Source organism: Mytilus edulis, chromosome 2 (assembly GCF_963676685.1).
Source record: "Mytilus edulis chromosome 2, xbMytEdul2.2, whole genome shotgun sequence".
NCBI classification, from domain to species: domain Eukaryota; kingdom Metazoa; phylum Mollusca; class Bivalvia; order Mytilida; family Mytilidae; genus Mytilus; species Mytilus edulis.
The window spans coordinates 32,698,716-32,717,257 of record NC_092345.1 but is presented as its reverse complement, the minus strand read 5'-3'; the positions used below and the strand labels follow the sequence as shown (position 1 = coordinate 32,717,257).

At 31.5% G+C, this 18,542-nt stretch overlaps 1 protein-coding gene across 2 annotated transcripts in view; it reads left to right on the top strand.

Moving 5' to 3' along the window:
• LOC139511978 (YEATS domain-containing protein 2-like) overlaps nucleotides 1–18,180 on the top strand; it is a 48,226-nt gene extending 30,046 nt beyond the window's left edge. For both annotated transcript variants that reach the window (XM_071299220.1, XM_071299219.1), the window contains exons 13-18: nucleotides 8,512–8,647; nucleotides 10,181–10,339; nucleotides 11,589–11,704; nucleotides 13,091–13,165; nucleotides 16,482–16,546; nucleotides 17,816–18,180. In XM_071299220.1, coding sequence (XP_071155321.1) covers nucleotides 8,512–8,647; nucleotides 10,181–10,339; nucleotides 11,589–11,704; nucleotides 13,091–13,165; nucleotides 16,482–16,546; nucleotides 17,816–17,939 — 675 coding nt within the window. In that variant the 3' untranslated portion in view covers nucleotides 17,940–18,180. The remainder of the gene's footprint in view (nucleotides 1–8,511; nucleotides 8,648–10,180; nucleotides 10,340–11,588; nucleotides 11,705–13,090; nucleotides 13,166–16,481; nucleotides 16,547–17,815) is intronic.
• The last annotated feature ends 362 nt before the right edge of the window (nucleotides 18,181–18,542 follow it).

Genomic DNA, 18,542 nt, shown 5'->3' with positions numbered 1-18,542 from the left:
CCATTTTTTCTCTAATCTTCAAAAAATTAGACCATGCATTTCTCTAATCTTCATTTTTTTGGCCCGGTGTCATATGGTATTTTGAACCCCCTAAAAAGTGAACCCGGGGTCAAAATACCATGCGGTAAAATGACCCCGGGGTCATTATACCGCATGGTATTTTGACCCCGGGGTCATTTTTCACATATGGTATTTTGAACCCCCCTGCGGTATATTGAACCCCCTGTTTTTGATAAATAGTATTGCAGATAATCTTATTTACAATTTATTGGCTATCGTTTTTTTTAATTTGTGGTTTTAAGTAGGGGGTTCAATATACCGCAGGGGGGTCAAATTACCATGGCTAAGCAAAATTTTCAAAATATCTTTTCCAGCATGTTTAACACATACAAACCACTTATTGGAGTATTATAACTATGTTAAGGAGTTAGAATAGCTTGAATTTTTGAAATTCAAGGTCTATAGTAGGGGGTTCAATATACCGCAGGGGGGTCAAAATACCATGGCTAAGTAAAATTTTCAAAATATCTTTTCCAGTATATTAAATACATACAAACTACTTATTGGAGTAATATAACTATGTTAAGGAGTTAGAATAGCTTGAATTTTTGAAATTCAAGGTCTATAGTAGGGGATTCAATATACCGCAGGGGGGTCAAATTACCATGGCTAAGCAAAATTTTCAAAATATCTTTTCCAGCATGTTTAACACATACAAACCACTTATTGGAGTATTATAACTATGTTAAGGAGTTAGAATAGCTTGAATTTTTGAAATTCAAGGTCTATAGTAGGGGGTTCAATATACCGCAGGGGGGTCAAAATACCATGGCTAAGTAAAATTTTCAAAATATCTTTTCCAGTATATTAAATACATACAAACTACTTATTGGAGTAATATAACTATGTTAAGGATTTAGAATAGGTTGAGTTTTTGAAATTCAAGGTCTATAGTAGGGGGTTCAATATACCGCAGGGGGTTCAAAATACCATGGCTAAGTAAAATTTTCAAAATATCTTTTCCAGTATATTAAATACATACAAACTACTTATTGGAGTATTATAACTATGTTAAGGAGTTAGAATAGCTTGAATTTTTGAAATTCAAGGTCTATAGTAGGGGATTCAATATACCGCAGGGGGGTCAAAATACCATGGCTAAGTAAAATTTTCAAAATATCTTTTCCAGTATATTAAATACATACAAACTACTTATTGGAGTAATATAACTATGTTAAGGATTTAGAATAGGTTGAGTTTTTGAAATTCAAGGTCTATAGTAGGGGGTTCAATATACCGCAGGGGGGTCAAAATACCATGGCAAAGTAAAATTTTCAAAATATCTTTTCCAGTATATTAAATACATACAAACTACTTATTGGAGTATTATAACTATGTTAAGGAGTTAGAATAGCTTGAATTTTTGAAATTCAAGGTCTATAGTAGGGGATTCAATATACCGCAGGGGGGTCAAATTACCATGGCTAAGCAAAATTTTCAAAATATCTTTTCCAGCATGTTTAACACATACAAACCACTTATTGGAGTATTATAACTATGTTAAGGAGTTAGAATAGCTTGAATTTTTGAAATTCAAGGTCTATAGTAGGGGGTTCAATATACCGCAGGGGGGTTAAAATACCATGGCTAAGTAAAATTTTCAAAATATCTTTTCCAGTATATTAAATACATACAAACTACTTATTGGAGTAATATAACTATGTTAAGGATTTAGAATAGGTTGAGTTTTTGAAATTCAAGGTCTATAGTAGGGGGTTCAATATACCGCAGGGGGTTCAAAATACCATGGCTAAGTAAAATTTTCAAAATATCTTTTCAAGTATATTAAATACATACAAACTACTTGTTGGGGTATTATAACTATGTTCAGGAGTTAGAATAGCTTGAATTTTTGAAATTCAAGGTCTATAGTAGGGGGTTCAATATACCGCAGGGGGGTCAAAATACAATGGCTAAGTAAAATTTTCAAAATATCTTTTCCAGTATATTAAATACATACAAACTATTTATTGGAGTAATATAACTATGTTAAGGAGTTAGAATAGCTTGAATTTTTGAAATTCAAGGTCTATAGTAGGGGATTCAATATACCGCAGGGGGGTCAAATTACCATGGCTAAGCAAAATTTTCAAAATATCTTTTCCAGCATGTTTAACACATACAAACCACTTATTGGAGTATTATAACTATGTTAAGGAGTTAGAATAGCTTGAATTTTTGAAATTCAAGGTCTATAGTAGGGGGTTCAATATACCGCAGGGGGGTCAAAATACCATGGCTAAGTAAAATTTTCAAAATATCTTTTCCAGTATATTAAATACATACAAACTACTTATTGGAGTAATATAACTATGTTAAGGATTTAGAATAGGTTGAGTTTTTGAAATTCAAGGTCTATAGTAGGGGGTTCAATATACCGCAGGGGGTTCAAAATACCATGGCTAAGTAAAATTTTCAAAATATCTTTTCCAGTATATTAAATACATACAAACTACTTATTGGAGTATTATAACTATGTTAAGGAGTTAGAATAGCTTGAATTTTTGAAATTCAAGGTCTATAGTAGGGGATTCAATATACCGCAGGGGGGTCAAAATACCATGGCTAAGTAAAATTTTCAAAATATCTTTTCCAGTATATTAAATACATACAAACTACTTATTGGAGTAATATAACTATGTTAAGGATTTAGAATAGGTTGAGTTTTTGAAATTCAAGGTCTATAGTAGGGGGTTCAATATACCGCAGGGGGGTCAAAATACCATGGCAAAGTAAAATTTTCAAAATATCTTTTCCAGTATATTAAATACATACAAACTACTTATTGGAGTATTATAACTATGTTAAGGAGTTAGAATAGCTTGAATTTTTGAAATTCAAGGTCTATAGTAGGGGATTCAATATACCGCAGGGGGGTCAAATTACCATGGCTAAGCAAAATTTTCAAAATATCTTTTCCAGCATGTTTAACACATACAAACCACTTATTGGAGTATTATAACTATGTTAAGGAGTTAGAATAGCTTGAATTTTTGAAATTCAAGGTCTATAGTAGGGGGTTCAATATACCGCAGGGGGGTTAAAATACCATGGCTAAGTAAAATTTTCAAAATATCTTTTCCAGTATATTAAATACATACAAACTACTTATTGGAGTAATATAACTATGTTAAGGATTTAGAATAGGTTGAGTTTTTGAAATTCAAGGTCTATAGTAGGGGGTTCAATATACCGCAGGGGGTTCAAAATACCATGGCTAAGTAAAATTTTCAAAATATCTTTTCCAGTATATTAAATACATACAAACTACTTATTGGGGTATTATAACTATGTTCAGGAGTTAGAATAGCTTGAATTTTTGAAATTCAAGGTCTATAGTAGGGGGTTCAATATACCGCAGGGGGGTCAAAATACAATGGCTAAGTAAAATTTTCAAAATATCTTTTCCAGTATATTAAATACATACAAACTACTTATTGGAGTAATATAACTATGTTAAGGATTTAGAATAGCTTGAATTTTTGAAATTCAAGGTCTATAGTAGGGGGTTCAATATACCGCAGGGGGTTCAAAATACCATGGCTAAGTAAAATTTTCAAAATATCTTTTCCAGCATGTTTAACACATACAAACCACTTATTGGAGTATTATAACTATGTTAAGGAGTTAGAATAGCTTGAATTTTTGAAATTCAAGGTCTATAGTAGGGGTTCAATATACCGCAGGGGGGTCAAAATACCATGGCTAAGTAAAATTTTCAAAATATCTTTTCCAGTATATTAAATACATACAGATTACTTATTGGAGTATTATAACTATGTTAAGGAGTTAGAATAGCTTGAATTTTTGAAATTCAAGGTCTATAGTAGGGGGTTCAATATACCGCAGGGTAGTCAAATTACCATGGCTAAGTAAAATTTTCAAAATATCTTTTTCAGTATATTAAATACATACAAACTACTTATTGGGGTATTATAACTATGTTCAGGATTTAGAATAGGTTGAGTTTTTGAAATTCAAGGTCTATAGTAGGGGGTTCAATATACCGCAGGGGGGTCAAAATACCATGGCAAAGTAAAATTTTCAAAATATCTTTTCCAGTATATTAAATACATACAAACTACTTATTGAAGTATTATTACAATGTTAAAAGTTAGAATTGCTAGAATTTTAAAAAATTTAAGGTCTATAGTAGGGGTTTCAATATACCATGGTAGGGGGGTCAAAATACCATGGCAAAGTAAAATGTTCAAAACATCTTTTCCATCATGTTCAATACATACAAACTACTTATTGGAGTATTATTACTATGTTAAGGAGTTAATATACCACAGGGGGGTCAAAATACCATGGCGAGGTATGTATCAGAACGATAGTTGTATGTGTGAGTGTATGCGAGTGGGAGAGAAAGGCTTTTTATATTTACTTTATGTGATTACATGCTTGTTATGAGCCCTATGATTAGGAAATAAAATATCTTTATCTTTATCTTTATCTTTGTATAAACATGTTGGAAAAGATATTTTGCAAAATTTCTCCTTTGCCATGGTATTTTGACCCCCCTGCGGTATATTGAACCCCTTACTCTAGACCTTTAATTAAAAAAATTCTGGCAATTCTTACTTTTTTATATAGTTAGAATACACAAATAAGCAGTTTGTATGTATTAAACTTGCTGGAAAAGTTATTTTGAAAATTTTACTTTGCCATGGTATTTTGACCCCCCTGCAGTATATTGAACCCCCTACTCTAGGCCTTTAATTTCAGAAATTCTGGCAATTTGAACTCTTTTATGTAGTAAGAATACACCAATAAGTAGTTTGTATGTATTGAACTTGCTGGAAAAGATATTTTGAAAATTTTACTTTGCCATAGTATTTTGACCCCCCTGCGGTATATTGAACCCCCTACTCTAGGCCTTTAATTTCAGAAATTCTGGCAATTCAACTCTTTTATGTAGTAAGAATACACAAATAAGTAGTTTGTATGTATTTAACGTGCTGGAAAAGATATTTTGAAAATTTTACTTTGCCATGGTATTTTGACCCCCCTGCGGTATACTGAAACCCCTACTCTAGGCCTTTAATTTCCAAAAATCTGGCAATTCTAACTCTTTTATGTAGTTAGAATTAACCAATAAGTAGTTTGTATGTATTTAACTTGCTGGAAAAGATATTTTGAAAATTTTACTTTGCCATGGTATTTTGACCCCCCTGCGGTATATTGAACCCCTTACTCTAGCCCTTTAATTAAAAAAATTCTGGCAATTCTAACTTTTTTATATAGTTAGAATACACAAATAAGCAGTTTGTATGTATTAAACTTGCTGGAAAAGTTATTTTGAAAATTTTACTTTGCCATGGTATTTTGACCCCCCTGCAGTATATTGAACCCCCTACTCTAGGCCTTTAATTTCAGAAATTCTGGCAATTTGAACTTTTTTATGTAGTTAGAATACACCAATAAGTAGTTTGTATGTATTAAACTTGCTGGAAAAGATATTTTGAAAATTTTACTTTGCCATGGTATTTTGACCCCCCTGTGGTATATTGAACCCCCTACTCTAGGCCTTTAATTTCAGAAATTCTAGCAATTTGAACTCTTTTATGTAGTAAGAATACACCAATAAGTAGTTTGTATGTATTTAACTTGCTGGAAAAGATATTTTGAAAATTTTACTTTGCCATAGTATTTTGACACCCCTGCAGTATATTGAACCCCCTACTCTAGGCCTTTAATTTCAGAAATTCTGGCAATTCAACTCTTTTATGTAGTAAGAATACACAAATAAGTAGTTTGTATGTATTTAACGTGCTGGAAAAGATATTTTGAAAATTTTACTTTGCCATGGTATTTTGACCCCCCTGCGGTATACTGAAACCCCTACTCTAGGCCTTTAAATTTCCAAAAATCTGGCAATTCTAACTCTTTTATGTAGTTAGAATTAACCAATAAGTAGTTTGTATGTATTTAACTTGCTGGAAAAGATATTTTGAAAATTTTACTTTGCCATGGTATTTTGACCCCCCTGCGGTATATTGAACCCCTTACTCTAGCCCTTTAATTAAAAAAATTCTGGCAATTCTAACTTTTTTATATAGTTAGAATACACAAATAAGCAGTTTGTATGTATTAAACTTGCTGGAAAAGATATTTTGAAAATTTTACTTTGCCATGGTATTTTGACCCCCTGCAGTATATTGAACCCCCTACTCTAGGCCTTTAATTTCAGAAATTCTGGCAATTTGAACTTTTTTATGTAGTTAGAATACACCAATAAGTAGTTTGTATGTATTAAACTTGCTGGAAAAGTTATTTTGAAAATTTTACTTTGCCATGGTATTTTGACCCCCCTGTGGTATATTGAACCCCTACTCTAGGCCTTTAATTTCAGAAATTCTAGCAATTTGAACTCTTTTATGTAGTAAGAATACACCAATAAGTAGTTTGTATGTATTGAACTTGCTGGAAAAGATATTTTGAAAATTTTACTTTGCCATAGTATTTTGAACCCCCTACTCTAGGCCTTTAATTTCAGAAATTCTGGCAATTCAACTCTTTTATGTAGTAAGAATACACAAATAAGTAGTTTGTATGTATTTAACGTGCTGGAAAAGATATTTTGAAAATTTTACTTTGCCATGGTATTTTGACCCCCCTGCGGTATACTGAAACCCCTACTCTAGGCCTTTAATTTCCAAAAATCTGGCAATTCTAACTCTTTTATGTAGTTAGAATTAACCAATAAGTAGTTTGTATGTATTTAACTTTCTGGAAAAGATATTTTGAAAATTTTACTTTGCCATGGTATTTTGACCCCCCTGCGGTATATTGAACCCCTTACTCTAGCCCTTTAATTAAAAAAATTCTGGCAATTCTAACTTTTTTATATAGTTAGAATACACAAATAAGCAGTTTGTATGTATTAAACTTGCTGGAAAAGATATTTTGAAAATTTTACTTTGCCATGGTATTTTGACCCCCTGCAGTATATTGAACCCCCTACTCTAGGCCTTTAATTTCAGAAATTCTGGCAATTTGAACTTTTTTATGTAGTTAGAATACACCAATAAGTAGTTTGTATGTATTAAACTTGCTGGAAAAGATATTTTGAAAATTTTACTTTGCCATGGTATTTTGACCCCCCTGTGGTATATTGAACCCCTACTCTAGGCCTTTAATTTCAGAAATTCTAGCAATTTGAACTCTTTTATGTAGTAAGAATACACCAATAAGTAGTTTGTATGTATTAAACTTGCTGGAAAAGATATTTTGAAAATTTTACTTTGCCATGGTATTTTGACCCCCTGTGGTATATTGAACCCCTACTCTAGGCCTTTAATTTCAGAAATTCTAGCAATTTGAACTCTTTTATGTAGTAAGAATACACCAATAAGTAGTTTGTATGTATTTAACTTGCTGGAAAAGATATTTTGAAAATTTTACTTTGCCATGGTATTTTGACCCCCCTGCGGTATATTGAACCCCCTACTCTAGGCCTTTAATTTCAGAAATTCTAGCAATTTGAACTCTTTTATGTAGTAAGAATACACCAATAAGTAGTTTGTATGTATTAAACTTGCTGGAAAAGATATTTTGAAAATTTTACTTTGCCATGGTATTTTGACCCCCCTGCGGTATATTGAACCCCCCTTTTTTACCATGGAAAATCAAAACTACCTTTATATATATAAATATATACATATGTTATAATTACAAATAATTAAAGCATTCAAGCTACGTATTGTCTAGTTATAATGTGTCAATAAGTATTTTGAATGACATTTTGTTGGTAAAGATTTCAGAGCACTTATACCAAGCAAAGATATTTCTTTTAATTAAGCATGGAAAATGTACCTCCCCTTCTTGTATGAATGATTTTTTAATCTATGATAAGTTTTAGAATAATGTAAGATGTTCTAATATTCATCTAGGATGAAAAAAAACAGGGGGGTTCAATTTACCATGGGGGTTCAATTTTCCATACAGGGGGGGTTCAATTTACCATGGGGGGGTTCAATTTACCATAGCGGTATTTTGACCCCGGGGTCAATTTACCATGGGGTTCAAAATACCATATGACACCGTTATTCTCTAATCTTCATTTTTAAGGGCATTATTCTTTAATCATTTAACCCCATCCAAACCCTCATTCATGTGCCCCATGTTAGTCTTAATGTTTGAATTGTTTCTTTATTTTGTTTTCAAGTTTGTTGTGTATTTTACAACAGTATTATATTTATTTGATGGTTATATATGTAATTTGATATTCATATGCCAAACTGTGCATTAGTGTGCAGGTGAAGTATTATTAACAAATAAATTTACTCTTAAATGCTGAATGACTTCCTTGTTGATGATTGGATTAAGAACTTTAGAAAAAAAGGTAGTTGTTGAAATTAAATGAACTCAATTTCAGAATCCTGAAAGAAATTTAAAAACATTTGAATGATATATATGTACAAATGCATTTTGAATTTTATATTTCAGTGGCAAAGGGCCGCATTCTGTAGAAACTTTATCCTAAACCATATTAAAGGAGAAACCTACAAAGGGACAAAACTCTGGACTACCAAGCAGATTATGTTGTGGTGCAGATTACATGCATTTAGTCCTCATTATTTAGGTAATTATTTACAGGGGAGACTTATAAAGGGAACAAACTCCGGATTAAATAAGCAGATTATGAAAAATAGGAATAGAATATCATTGAAATAGATAAAATACAGGCAGTACTAGAAGAAATGGATTTCCATACACTATAAAAATTGCTTGTTTTCACACCAGGAATATTAACTATAAGTCTGTTATTGCAGGCAATATATATTGGACAACATTCAATAAAGACAAGGATCCTCAATTTAATATGTTGTTATTGTAAAATTCTGTCCACCAGAACAATTTTCTTAAGTGAAATGTTTTCAAAAGCAGTGAAAATAACTTTGATCCCTGAATTTTTCTTTAATTTCACGCAGGTTAGGCTTTTTATTCTATTGTTAAACTGAAATACTTCTTTTTTTGGGCAAATTTCACTTTACATGCTTGAATGATGATTTTGATTGTAAATGTATAAATCTATCATGTCTATAAAAACATGATATGAATTTCATGATGGTCTACCATTGCTAGTGAATGATTAGTTTCTCCTTGAATTGTTGCAGCTACATATTTGTACAACTGTTAGAATTAAAAAATGATGATTTAAAAATCCCTATGTAGACTTAATTATACATTAAAGCATTTGGAATATACATACCGTGAAAGTACTTTTATTTGTGGCGAACCAATTTTCGTGGTTTTAGTAGATGACTATATCCATGAATTTAAGTTTCCAACGAAATAAACTGTTGTCCAAATCAAGACATGGAAAGATCCCCATGTAGGTTTGACTACTGAAATGATCTAGAGAATATATTGAATATGGCCAAATCTGAGAATACTTTGATAGAAGTCACAGGGCAAACATACTATGAATTACAACTGCAATCAGGATTATACCCATTTAAAATTTATAACAGAAACTGGTCAACTTTTGATCTTTAAATTCTCATAATATTTTTTTTGATCGATGAAAATGAGATTTCCAGTATTGATATGCTATCATAAAGAGTTAATTTTATATCCTCATAGTTCTCATATGTATGGAAAATAATAATTTTATGCTAAGCTTGCTTTTGATAAGAATTATTTTACAATTTAAGATATGTTTGTAGCATTTGTTTATGTTTCTGTTTTCTTTAGGTGACACGTTTCTGGCCTAATTAACACTTTTGATGGTCTGTAATCTGTTGATCACTCTATTTCAGGTTTATAAGGGTGATCACTATGATTTACACGGATCAATGTTTACTTTGCAATTTCCTTTAATCCAGACACCTTTGTTTCCAATGCAATGGCTTCAATTTTTCATTTTTTTTTTTAGAAAACTAAAATCCACAAATTTAAAAACCCACGAACATGTCAATGTTGCTCAAACCATGAAAAGTGATACCCACGAATTAAAGTTCTTTCACAGTACTTAGATAACGAATGTTTTTCCTATTCAGAACTGCTAAAAAATACCTAAAAAGTTCTATAGTTTTGTATTGGTGTTATTGGAATTTTAATAAGCCTGCAAAAAGGGGGATTAGTTTGTTATGAAACGTTTATATTTTTGCAGAGTCAACCTTACATCCATTTGGTGTTGAACTCACAGCAGGCAGAATCGGCAAAAAATTCTCATCGGTCACTTGTCCTACGGAAATAATTTCTAGTGATCTGAAAGACAGCTCTATAATAGAAATCAACGAAGAAGAAGATGTCGACATTATTAATACGGGTATGATCACTAACTTCATCAATTCATATCAATTTTGTTATACTGATATTTTAAATATCTTTAGAAAATATGTTTGGTATGAAAATAGAAAATTATAAAGAAACAGAGCTGTTGAAAACTAGTCAGACCTGTTGGACAAAAATTGATGGGGTCAGAGTGACAAAGCTATCATGTCAGGCCGTATGTCCTGTAAAAGACCCTTTGTCTGGTAAAAATTTCAATCTATTAGGTTTGATAAAAGTTTATTTAGATCTCATTTCAGTGTCAGCAGATAATTTGACTTACCTCCCAAATAAGTAGAAACGGACAGTTCCATTGTTTACATTTTAGAATCGGTACATCAGGTGACTTGGCATCATTAATTAATGTCTTAACTTTTGGGTTATCCTTAATCACAATCTGTACTATATTCATGTAAATCTGTTATACAGCTCTTTAACATATAATATTACTATATTACTTGATCCCTGTAACAAAATGACATTGTATACAGTTCTTGTGATCTCCTGTGATCTCCTTTGACAAAAAACTTCGGTACTTGGTAGGATTCCTATGATCTCCTTTGACAAAAAACTTCGGTACTTGGTAGGATTCCTATGATCTCCTTTGACAAAAAACTTGGGTACTTGGTAGGATTCCCAGTCAATATGTGTCAGGTAGATTGTATCCAATAATGAGGATGTAAAAGTAAAGGTCAAATACAGAACAAAATTACGGGATAAGGTACCAGTATTTGATGTATCCACTAACAAATGTAAAAAACTATTAATAAAACATGATTTACCTTTAAAAAAAAGGATTCCCAGTCATAATATAAAGTTAACATAATTCATCACCACTTTGATTTTACAATTTCTGTTGGTGTTATGAGACTTTGACTTTCCTCAATTTATTGCAGCATTTTGTGATCAATATCATTATATTATCTCTCTCTTTGTACAGCAGTATTCTGTTTCAATAATGGTATTTTGTAGTCACAGGAGATAATTCTTTATGAGATAGCAGTCTGTTTATATAAAAAAAGAAGATGATTGACAATGAGACAACTCTCCACAAGAGACCAAATGAAACAGAAATTAACAGATATAGGTCACCATACGACCTTCAACAATGAGCAAAGCCCATACCTCATATTAAGATATAAAGGCACAGAAATTGATAAATTTTAGTGCTTTTAGGTTACTGTCTTGTTGGTATTTAATCCAGTACCCCATTGAAATAAAAATATTTGATATTCTGTCATTTTCAGAACAATTTATTCCAAAAAAGAAAGTGGTGGAAGAAGAAAAAAGAGACTTGAGTGAAAATGGTGTTATTGTTTCTCCATCAGACTCAGCATTATACATTCAGGACACTTGTCAAAGGGTGAGTCTATTGAGATAACTATAACGAAGTCAAAACTAAAAAATGGAAGTAAATATCCTCATCACTTTATAGTGTAACACCTATACAGATCTTTGTGTAATGAAGTTATGGAAAGGGTATACTGTCATGTGGGGTTGAGTCTGTCTATATCAGTAGTTTTTGCATCCAATATCATGATACATCATCCAATTTTTGTTGGCCTAGAATAGAACTTCATTAAAGGTAAAGATAATGATAATGAACAAATAATAGAAAATTAGCTCAAGGCTAACAACTTTTTAAACAAAGGAGTAGGTCCAGTAAGACCCCTTTTTGGCCCCAAAATATAGCAGTTTTACAAAATTGTTGAAATGTAAACCTTAAGTTATTCATTGGACAGTAAAATGCTTCTGCTACATAAATTTGGGCTGATTTTGACAATACAATGCACATATATCGGGTACTAGAACCATTAAGTCATGCTAAATTACTGAAATCTTCAAAATTCTAGCATTTTTGTTAAATTTTAGACGGTTTTCGTGTAAAACGAAAGTGGCCGCATTCGTGTTCATCCTTAATATTGAAATGTAAGTTGTGTTTTATGATAATACATAACATATATAAAGGTTGAGGATGAACACGGATGCGGCCACTTTCATTTTTGACAAAAACCATCTGAAAAGTGACATTTTTCGGCATATTAGGTAGATTTGTTTGTATTTCAGCTTGAATCGGTGCGTTTTTTATGACTTAATCAGTTAAAATCTTTCACATAAACTGATTGATTCAAATGAAATAGACACTTAAGTGTTTAAAAAGTGGTCAAAATCTTTCGTCAGATGAACATGAAATTTGAGGCCAAAATCGGTCCTTACCGGACCTTCTCCTTTGATGCACAGGTTCATTGTCTTTAGATGTTAGCTGAACATATGATATCAAATCAGAGGTTACCTGATATCCTTTTGAAAAAAACTTTGTCATCAGTCTTCTGAAAATTCGGAAATTATTGCGAGACTTTTATTATTGCCAATAATGGGACCTGATGGTTATAGCAATAATAAGAACTCGCATTCTGATTAATTATTGAAACATAGATCTCTGTGGAGTTTTTTTCGAAACCACAATAATTAAACTCACATTTGTTTCTATTTTTGGAAAATCGCAATAATAAATGCACACAATAATTTATGAATTTACTGTGTGTGATGGTTTATGAAATCTCTTGTCAAATCAAAACCTAACTTCTTTTAAATACTATAAATCCAGAACATATCGTGAGGATTTTATAAATGTGTATAATGCGACTGGGCGGGTATGGCAATAATAAGAATGGGTATTCTAATATCTATATATTTCTGTATCTGACTCTTTTGAGCTTCTATTTTATAGTTGCTTACTACATTTCAGATTGGAGTAAAGTTTGAGCCAACAGAACTTGAGCCTGGTGTTTGTGGTAATGCCTCAGAAGATATGGTTTTTGCAGTAAGTATTTCTGTCGTGTCGCAAAATGCAAGACATAGATATTACAATCTGACAGTGGCTGTGATGGAGTAATTATTTGTATCTTTAAAGCTTTTAAATATTTCAAAAAAGCACAAGACGTAGATGCTTCATACCAGATACAACACTTAATGTTAAGAAGTTCCCATCTGTTATATATCCATTGTTCTTGACTTCATTTTCATGGTTCAGTAACTGCTTAAAAAATATACAATTGGTTTGTCAAGTGAAATACTCACTTATTATATGGATTTATATGAGAAACAGGATAACTATATTTAGTATATGATATCCTTGTATCATTTACCTATCTGTCAGGTACAGGGTTTTAGATAGGATTTTGAGGGCTTTAGTCACTTTTGCGCTATATTAAAATCAGCCTTATTTTGTGTAACAGCAAGGGACCAGGGATGTATACTACTAACTACATCTTTGTCTGATTTCAAAGAACTTATGATTTGACTGGTTTGGAACTTTTTAGGAAAAGATTTTTACATGGGATCCGGAAATTTAGATCACAATTACCCTTCAGTTTGTTCAAAGGGACATTCCTGTTCAACAGACATTGGATTCGATGTTTTCAAAACAAGGAATCACAGCAAAAATAAACTTGCAACGATTATCTCACTGCATAATCATTATCCTTATAAAACGTCTAAATTGATACATGTATTTGGAAATCATTTCTAATAAATTGGAATTGTATAAAATCCTTTTGGGTATAATTATAATGACTGTAAGGAGGTTGTAATCAAATCAAGAATAGATCACATTTACTACTTTCAGTTTTAAAATAAAATGAAAACAGAAAGTGACACATGGCTAATAAATCTAAAACGAGTCTGGATTCATCTATGTATTGGTTTGTGTTTTATAAAAGCAGGAAATTATCATTTTTCAAATTTAAAAACCTTTATTAAGAGATATGTATTTGTCTCTCTCATTTAATTAATATTGAAAGATTTCGTATTTTACGTTTTAAATAATTTTAGTGTTTTTAAATTCATAAGAATAGGTTGACGCATGCACAGTACACAGTACAGGAAGCACCTGTTTGACTCGTGAAAACATTTCTGAACGTTTTGAATAAAGTTTAATCTTTTAAATGGAATTTGTAGAAAATTTTAGGTGGAATTTTTTTTCAAGTGTGACGAAATTGCCTTCAAATGATGAATGTGGATTTTCTATAAATTTCAATATGTTTAGCATTGAAGCAGCACAAGGGTATATAATTCTTAAGTGATACTAGTAGTAAAACCTTCATATTACAGACTTTCAACATAGATTCAAGAATACGTAAAACAGGCATTACATTTACATGTGTGCACTTTTGTTATTTTAATCACACACTATATATCTGACTTTAAATTGATGGCAAATGTTGCTCTCAGACTATAACAGTTTATTCAAAACTCTGACCAAAATACAAGTTGTTTCAATGAATCAAACTGTTCAAGGGTTCAGAAATTTCATACAACTGCTGATAAAACACAATCAAGTAAACAAATTACAGGGCATGGATATATACATTTACATCTCCTTGCTGTATCCCTAATCAGTCAAGGGCATTACTTCAACTAGATACTACCATCCTCACACATGTACAGATAGACAACTAAACAAAACGTAGCTTACATTCAAAACCTTGTATGTACACAAGTCTCAATGAATAGAAACATTTGCTTTTATTGAAAGTTAAACTAATTTATAATGTGTAAACAAATTTCAAATATTCTTTTATAATTGTAATTGTTAATTATGTAAAATCACTTGTAGAAGTATCACTTCTGCTATATGTTTTGAATAACTTTTAATCTCTATACTCCATTCCAATTAAATTATTTCTTAATTTTATTGTCGAGTCTGCAACTTTTGTTGCAGAAAGCTTGACATAGGGATAGTGATCACTTCTTAAAAGCTTTATATTTTAGAAGGTGGAAGACCTGGATGCTTCATACTTTGTATATAGATGCTTCATGTTACCAAGTTTCTGTCAGTCACATGTCCAATGTCCTTGACCTTATTTTCATGGTTCAGTGACCACTTGAAAAAAAAGTTCAATTTTTTTGTAATGTTGAATTCTCTCTAATTATAAGTAATAGGATAATTATATTTGATATGTGCGTACCTTGAAAGGTCCTCATGCCTGTCAGACAGTTTTCACTTGACCTCGACCTCATTTCATGGATCAGTGAACAAGGTTAAGTTTTGGTGGTCAAGTCCATATCTCAGATACTATAAGCAATAGGGCTAGTATATTCAGTGTATGGAAGGACTGTAAGATGTACATGTCCAACTGGCAGGTGTCATCTGACCTTGACCTCATTTTCATGGTTCAGTGGTTATAGTTAATTTTTTGTGTTTTGGTCTGTTTTTCTCATACTATATGCAATAGGTCTACTATATTTGTTGTATGGAATGATTGTAAGGTGTACATGCCTAGCGGCAGATGTCATGAGACCTTGACCTCATTTCATGGTTCAGTGGTCATAGTTAAGTTTTTGAGTTTTGGTCTTTTTTTATTTGACAGTGACCTCATTTTCACGGTTCATTGCAGTGTTAAGTTTTTGTGTTTTGGTCTATTTTTCTTAAACTATAAGTAGTGGGTTAACTATATATGTTGTATAGAAGCATTGTTAGCTGTACATGTCTGCCTGGCATGGTACGTCTGACCTTGGCCTGATTTTCAAGGTTCATTGGTCTTTGTTTAGTTGTCTTGGTTAATGTTAAGTTTATGTGACAGTTGTAATAAAGCTTAGCTTTATACTAAGGACTATCAACATAATATCAATGATTAGTATAGAAGGCGAGACATTTCAGTGTGTGCACTTTTGTTTTGTGAAATTACCTAAAAATTCAATTAAATCTAAATCTAGCCCATGCTGTTATTGTAATTCAGTAATAAATTATTTTTAGTTATGCCCATGACTTTTAATGGCACACTTGTTTTAATTTTTTACACCACTGGGCCAATACCTCTGCTGGTGAACTACTGAGTTTATCATAAGCTTGGTAGTCAGTGCTTCCATACTCACATTAGGATTTATAACAAACTTTTCTTAAATTATCAGATAAAGAATTTTTGATTTGTAAATAAAGGTGCCATCTCTTGCAAGATGACCTTTGATAGATGGATTTGGCTATTTTAAAGGTATTTTTTAGTCATACAGCTCTTCAACAATTTGTTTCTTATACATCCTTGGCTTTGAGTATTCCCAAAGAAGGTAAATCCAAATAAGTACTTTGGAAGCATGAGATTTCATTTTATTTCTTTTTTTAATTTAATTTTATTTTACAGGTAATGAAGTCATTCTTAGGTGATATAATTACAGAATCATTTGCTGGTAAAGTTCACAACAGCAGGTAAGAGAACATGAAACATGACAAACCTCTGGGCTCATGGTTTCTTTTTCAAGAATCAACGCTAACCATTTTATCTATATATCATAAAACATGACTGTGTTGTTTGAGTCAACTGTGGTATTCTACCCATTCAAAGAAGCTATCATTAGATGGAGATTCTAATGCAATCCATTCATATCAAGAACTTATCACCTGATTGTTCTTACATGAACAACATGATGGGTGCCACATGTGCCTTTTGGTGCACCTGAATCACACCCATTTGTTGGTGGGGTTTATGTTGCTCAGTCTATAGTTTTCTAGTTTGGGTTTTGTGCACTGTTGTTGGTCTTTTTCTTTTTAGCCTTGGATTTGTTAGTTTATTTTCAAATTATGAGTTCGGTGTCTTTTGCTTTTTTAAGGTGGTACCTAACACTTTAACTTAATTTCAGTTTGCTCGTTTAATTTTCTTAATATTTTGACAAATTATTTACTTTGACCCTTTGACAAAAATATAAAAATTTCAAAAATTTTGAACCAACTGTTTAATCAGAAAAATTACACTGTTTATAAAGCAGTTTGACAAACACTTATTTTGATCATTGAGAAGCTTGAGATTCCCTTATGAACACAACGTCATTTAAACATTCTGCTGATTTTACAGAGTTATCTCCCTGTAGTGTTAGGTATCACCTTAAAGTCTTTTATCAGACATCAACATATATTTTAAGAGATGAGTAAACAGTGTAATGGTAGAGTACTAAGATAATCTGTGAATTTTGAATGTTTGAAGTTAATTTTATTTGAATTCTCTATATTATTATCACCAAAAGATGAAGTTTTTAATTTTGTAAGAAGTGCCTGTTAACAGTCAGGACTATGATGGACATACAACAGTAAATTATTCTAGTTCAAAATATGTTTCCCATACAAATTTTGACCCTAAAAATCCTACTGAAGACACTTTTATATACTTGCAAAAGACACCCTTGTAGATTTTGAGAAAAAGCAGGCTAATGCCCCTGCAAGGCAGCACTTGCACCTGCAAAGTGGAAAAGTATCAATATAAGTTGTTATAACTTGTTTCCTAAACCGTTATAAATGAATATGTGTAAACAAACATGATGGAGATAATAAGTTGGGGTATTTGACACCACAAAACCGTGTTTTATAAAGAGCTGGTCAGAGTAACAGGCAGAAGAGTCATATAAGAACTTGTATTATACTCCTCCTTTTGATACTGTTTTTTATCTTTAATCCAGTTTCAAATAGAACTTTATTTGATTTCAGATATCCTGACAGTTTAGGCATGACTGATGTGTTCCAAGCCTTGAGAAATATGTCACAAACAGACTTTCTTACAAACTGCCATCTTGGTGTAAAGGTCACAGAAAGTTCAAATTTACACAGATGACACACATAGCAATTGCAAAAAAACCAACATCTTAAACATTTAACAGTTTAATTGTAATAACTTTAAATTTCACACTTAAACTCTGTCTTTCATTCACTAACAAAAAAATTTCATTCATTTTTTTTCAATTCAAATATTTATTGTCATATAAACTCTGAACAATAAGTTTGTGACAAATAATATAAACATACACAAAATACATTTAACAAACAAAACCATGAAAACAAAAAAAGCAAAAAAGCAAAACAATCTATCTATATGATATATAAATATATTTTATAAATAAATCAAGAGTCCCCTGTCCTCAGTTCTAATGCCTGTTTAAAATAGGACACTAAGCTTTTTACTTCTTTTGAGGTTGATGGACAAAGAAGATAATGAACAACAATGTATTATAATACTATAGTTTAGAATGTCAGTTTGGATTGATTGATGGGAGTAAAATTCTAAACATCAGTTAGTGCCACCTCCTTTAAATATAACCCTCCCATATAACCTAATTAAAATTTGTGAAACAAAAGAATTAAAAGACAATTATTCTTTGGATACCAATTTTTGTGGGATTTGTAGGTACAGGGCTAGGTAAACCATGAATTTAAATGT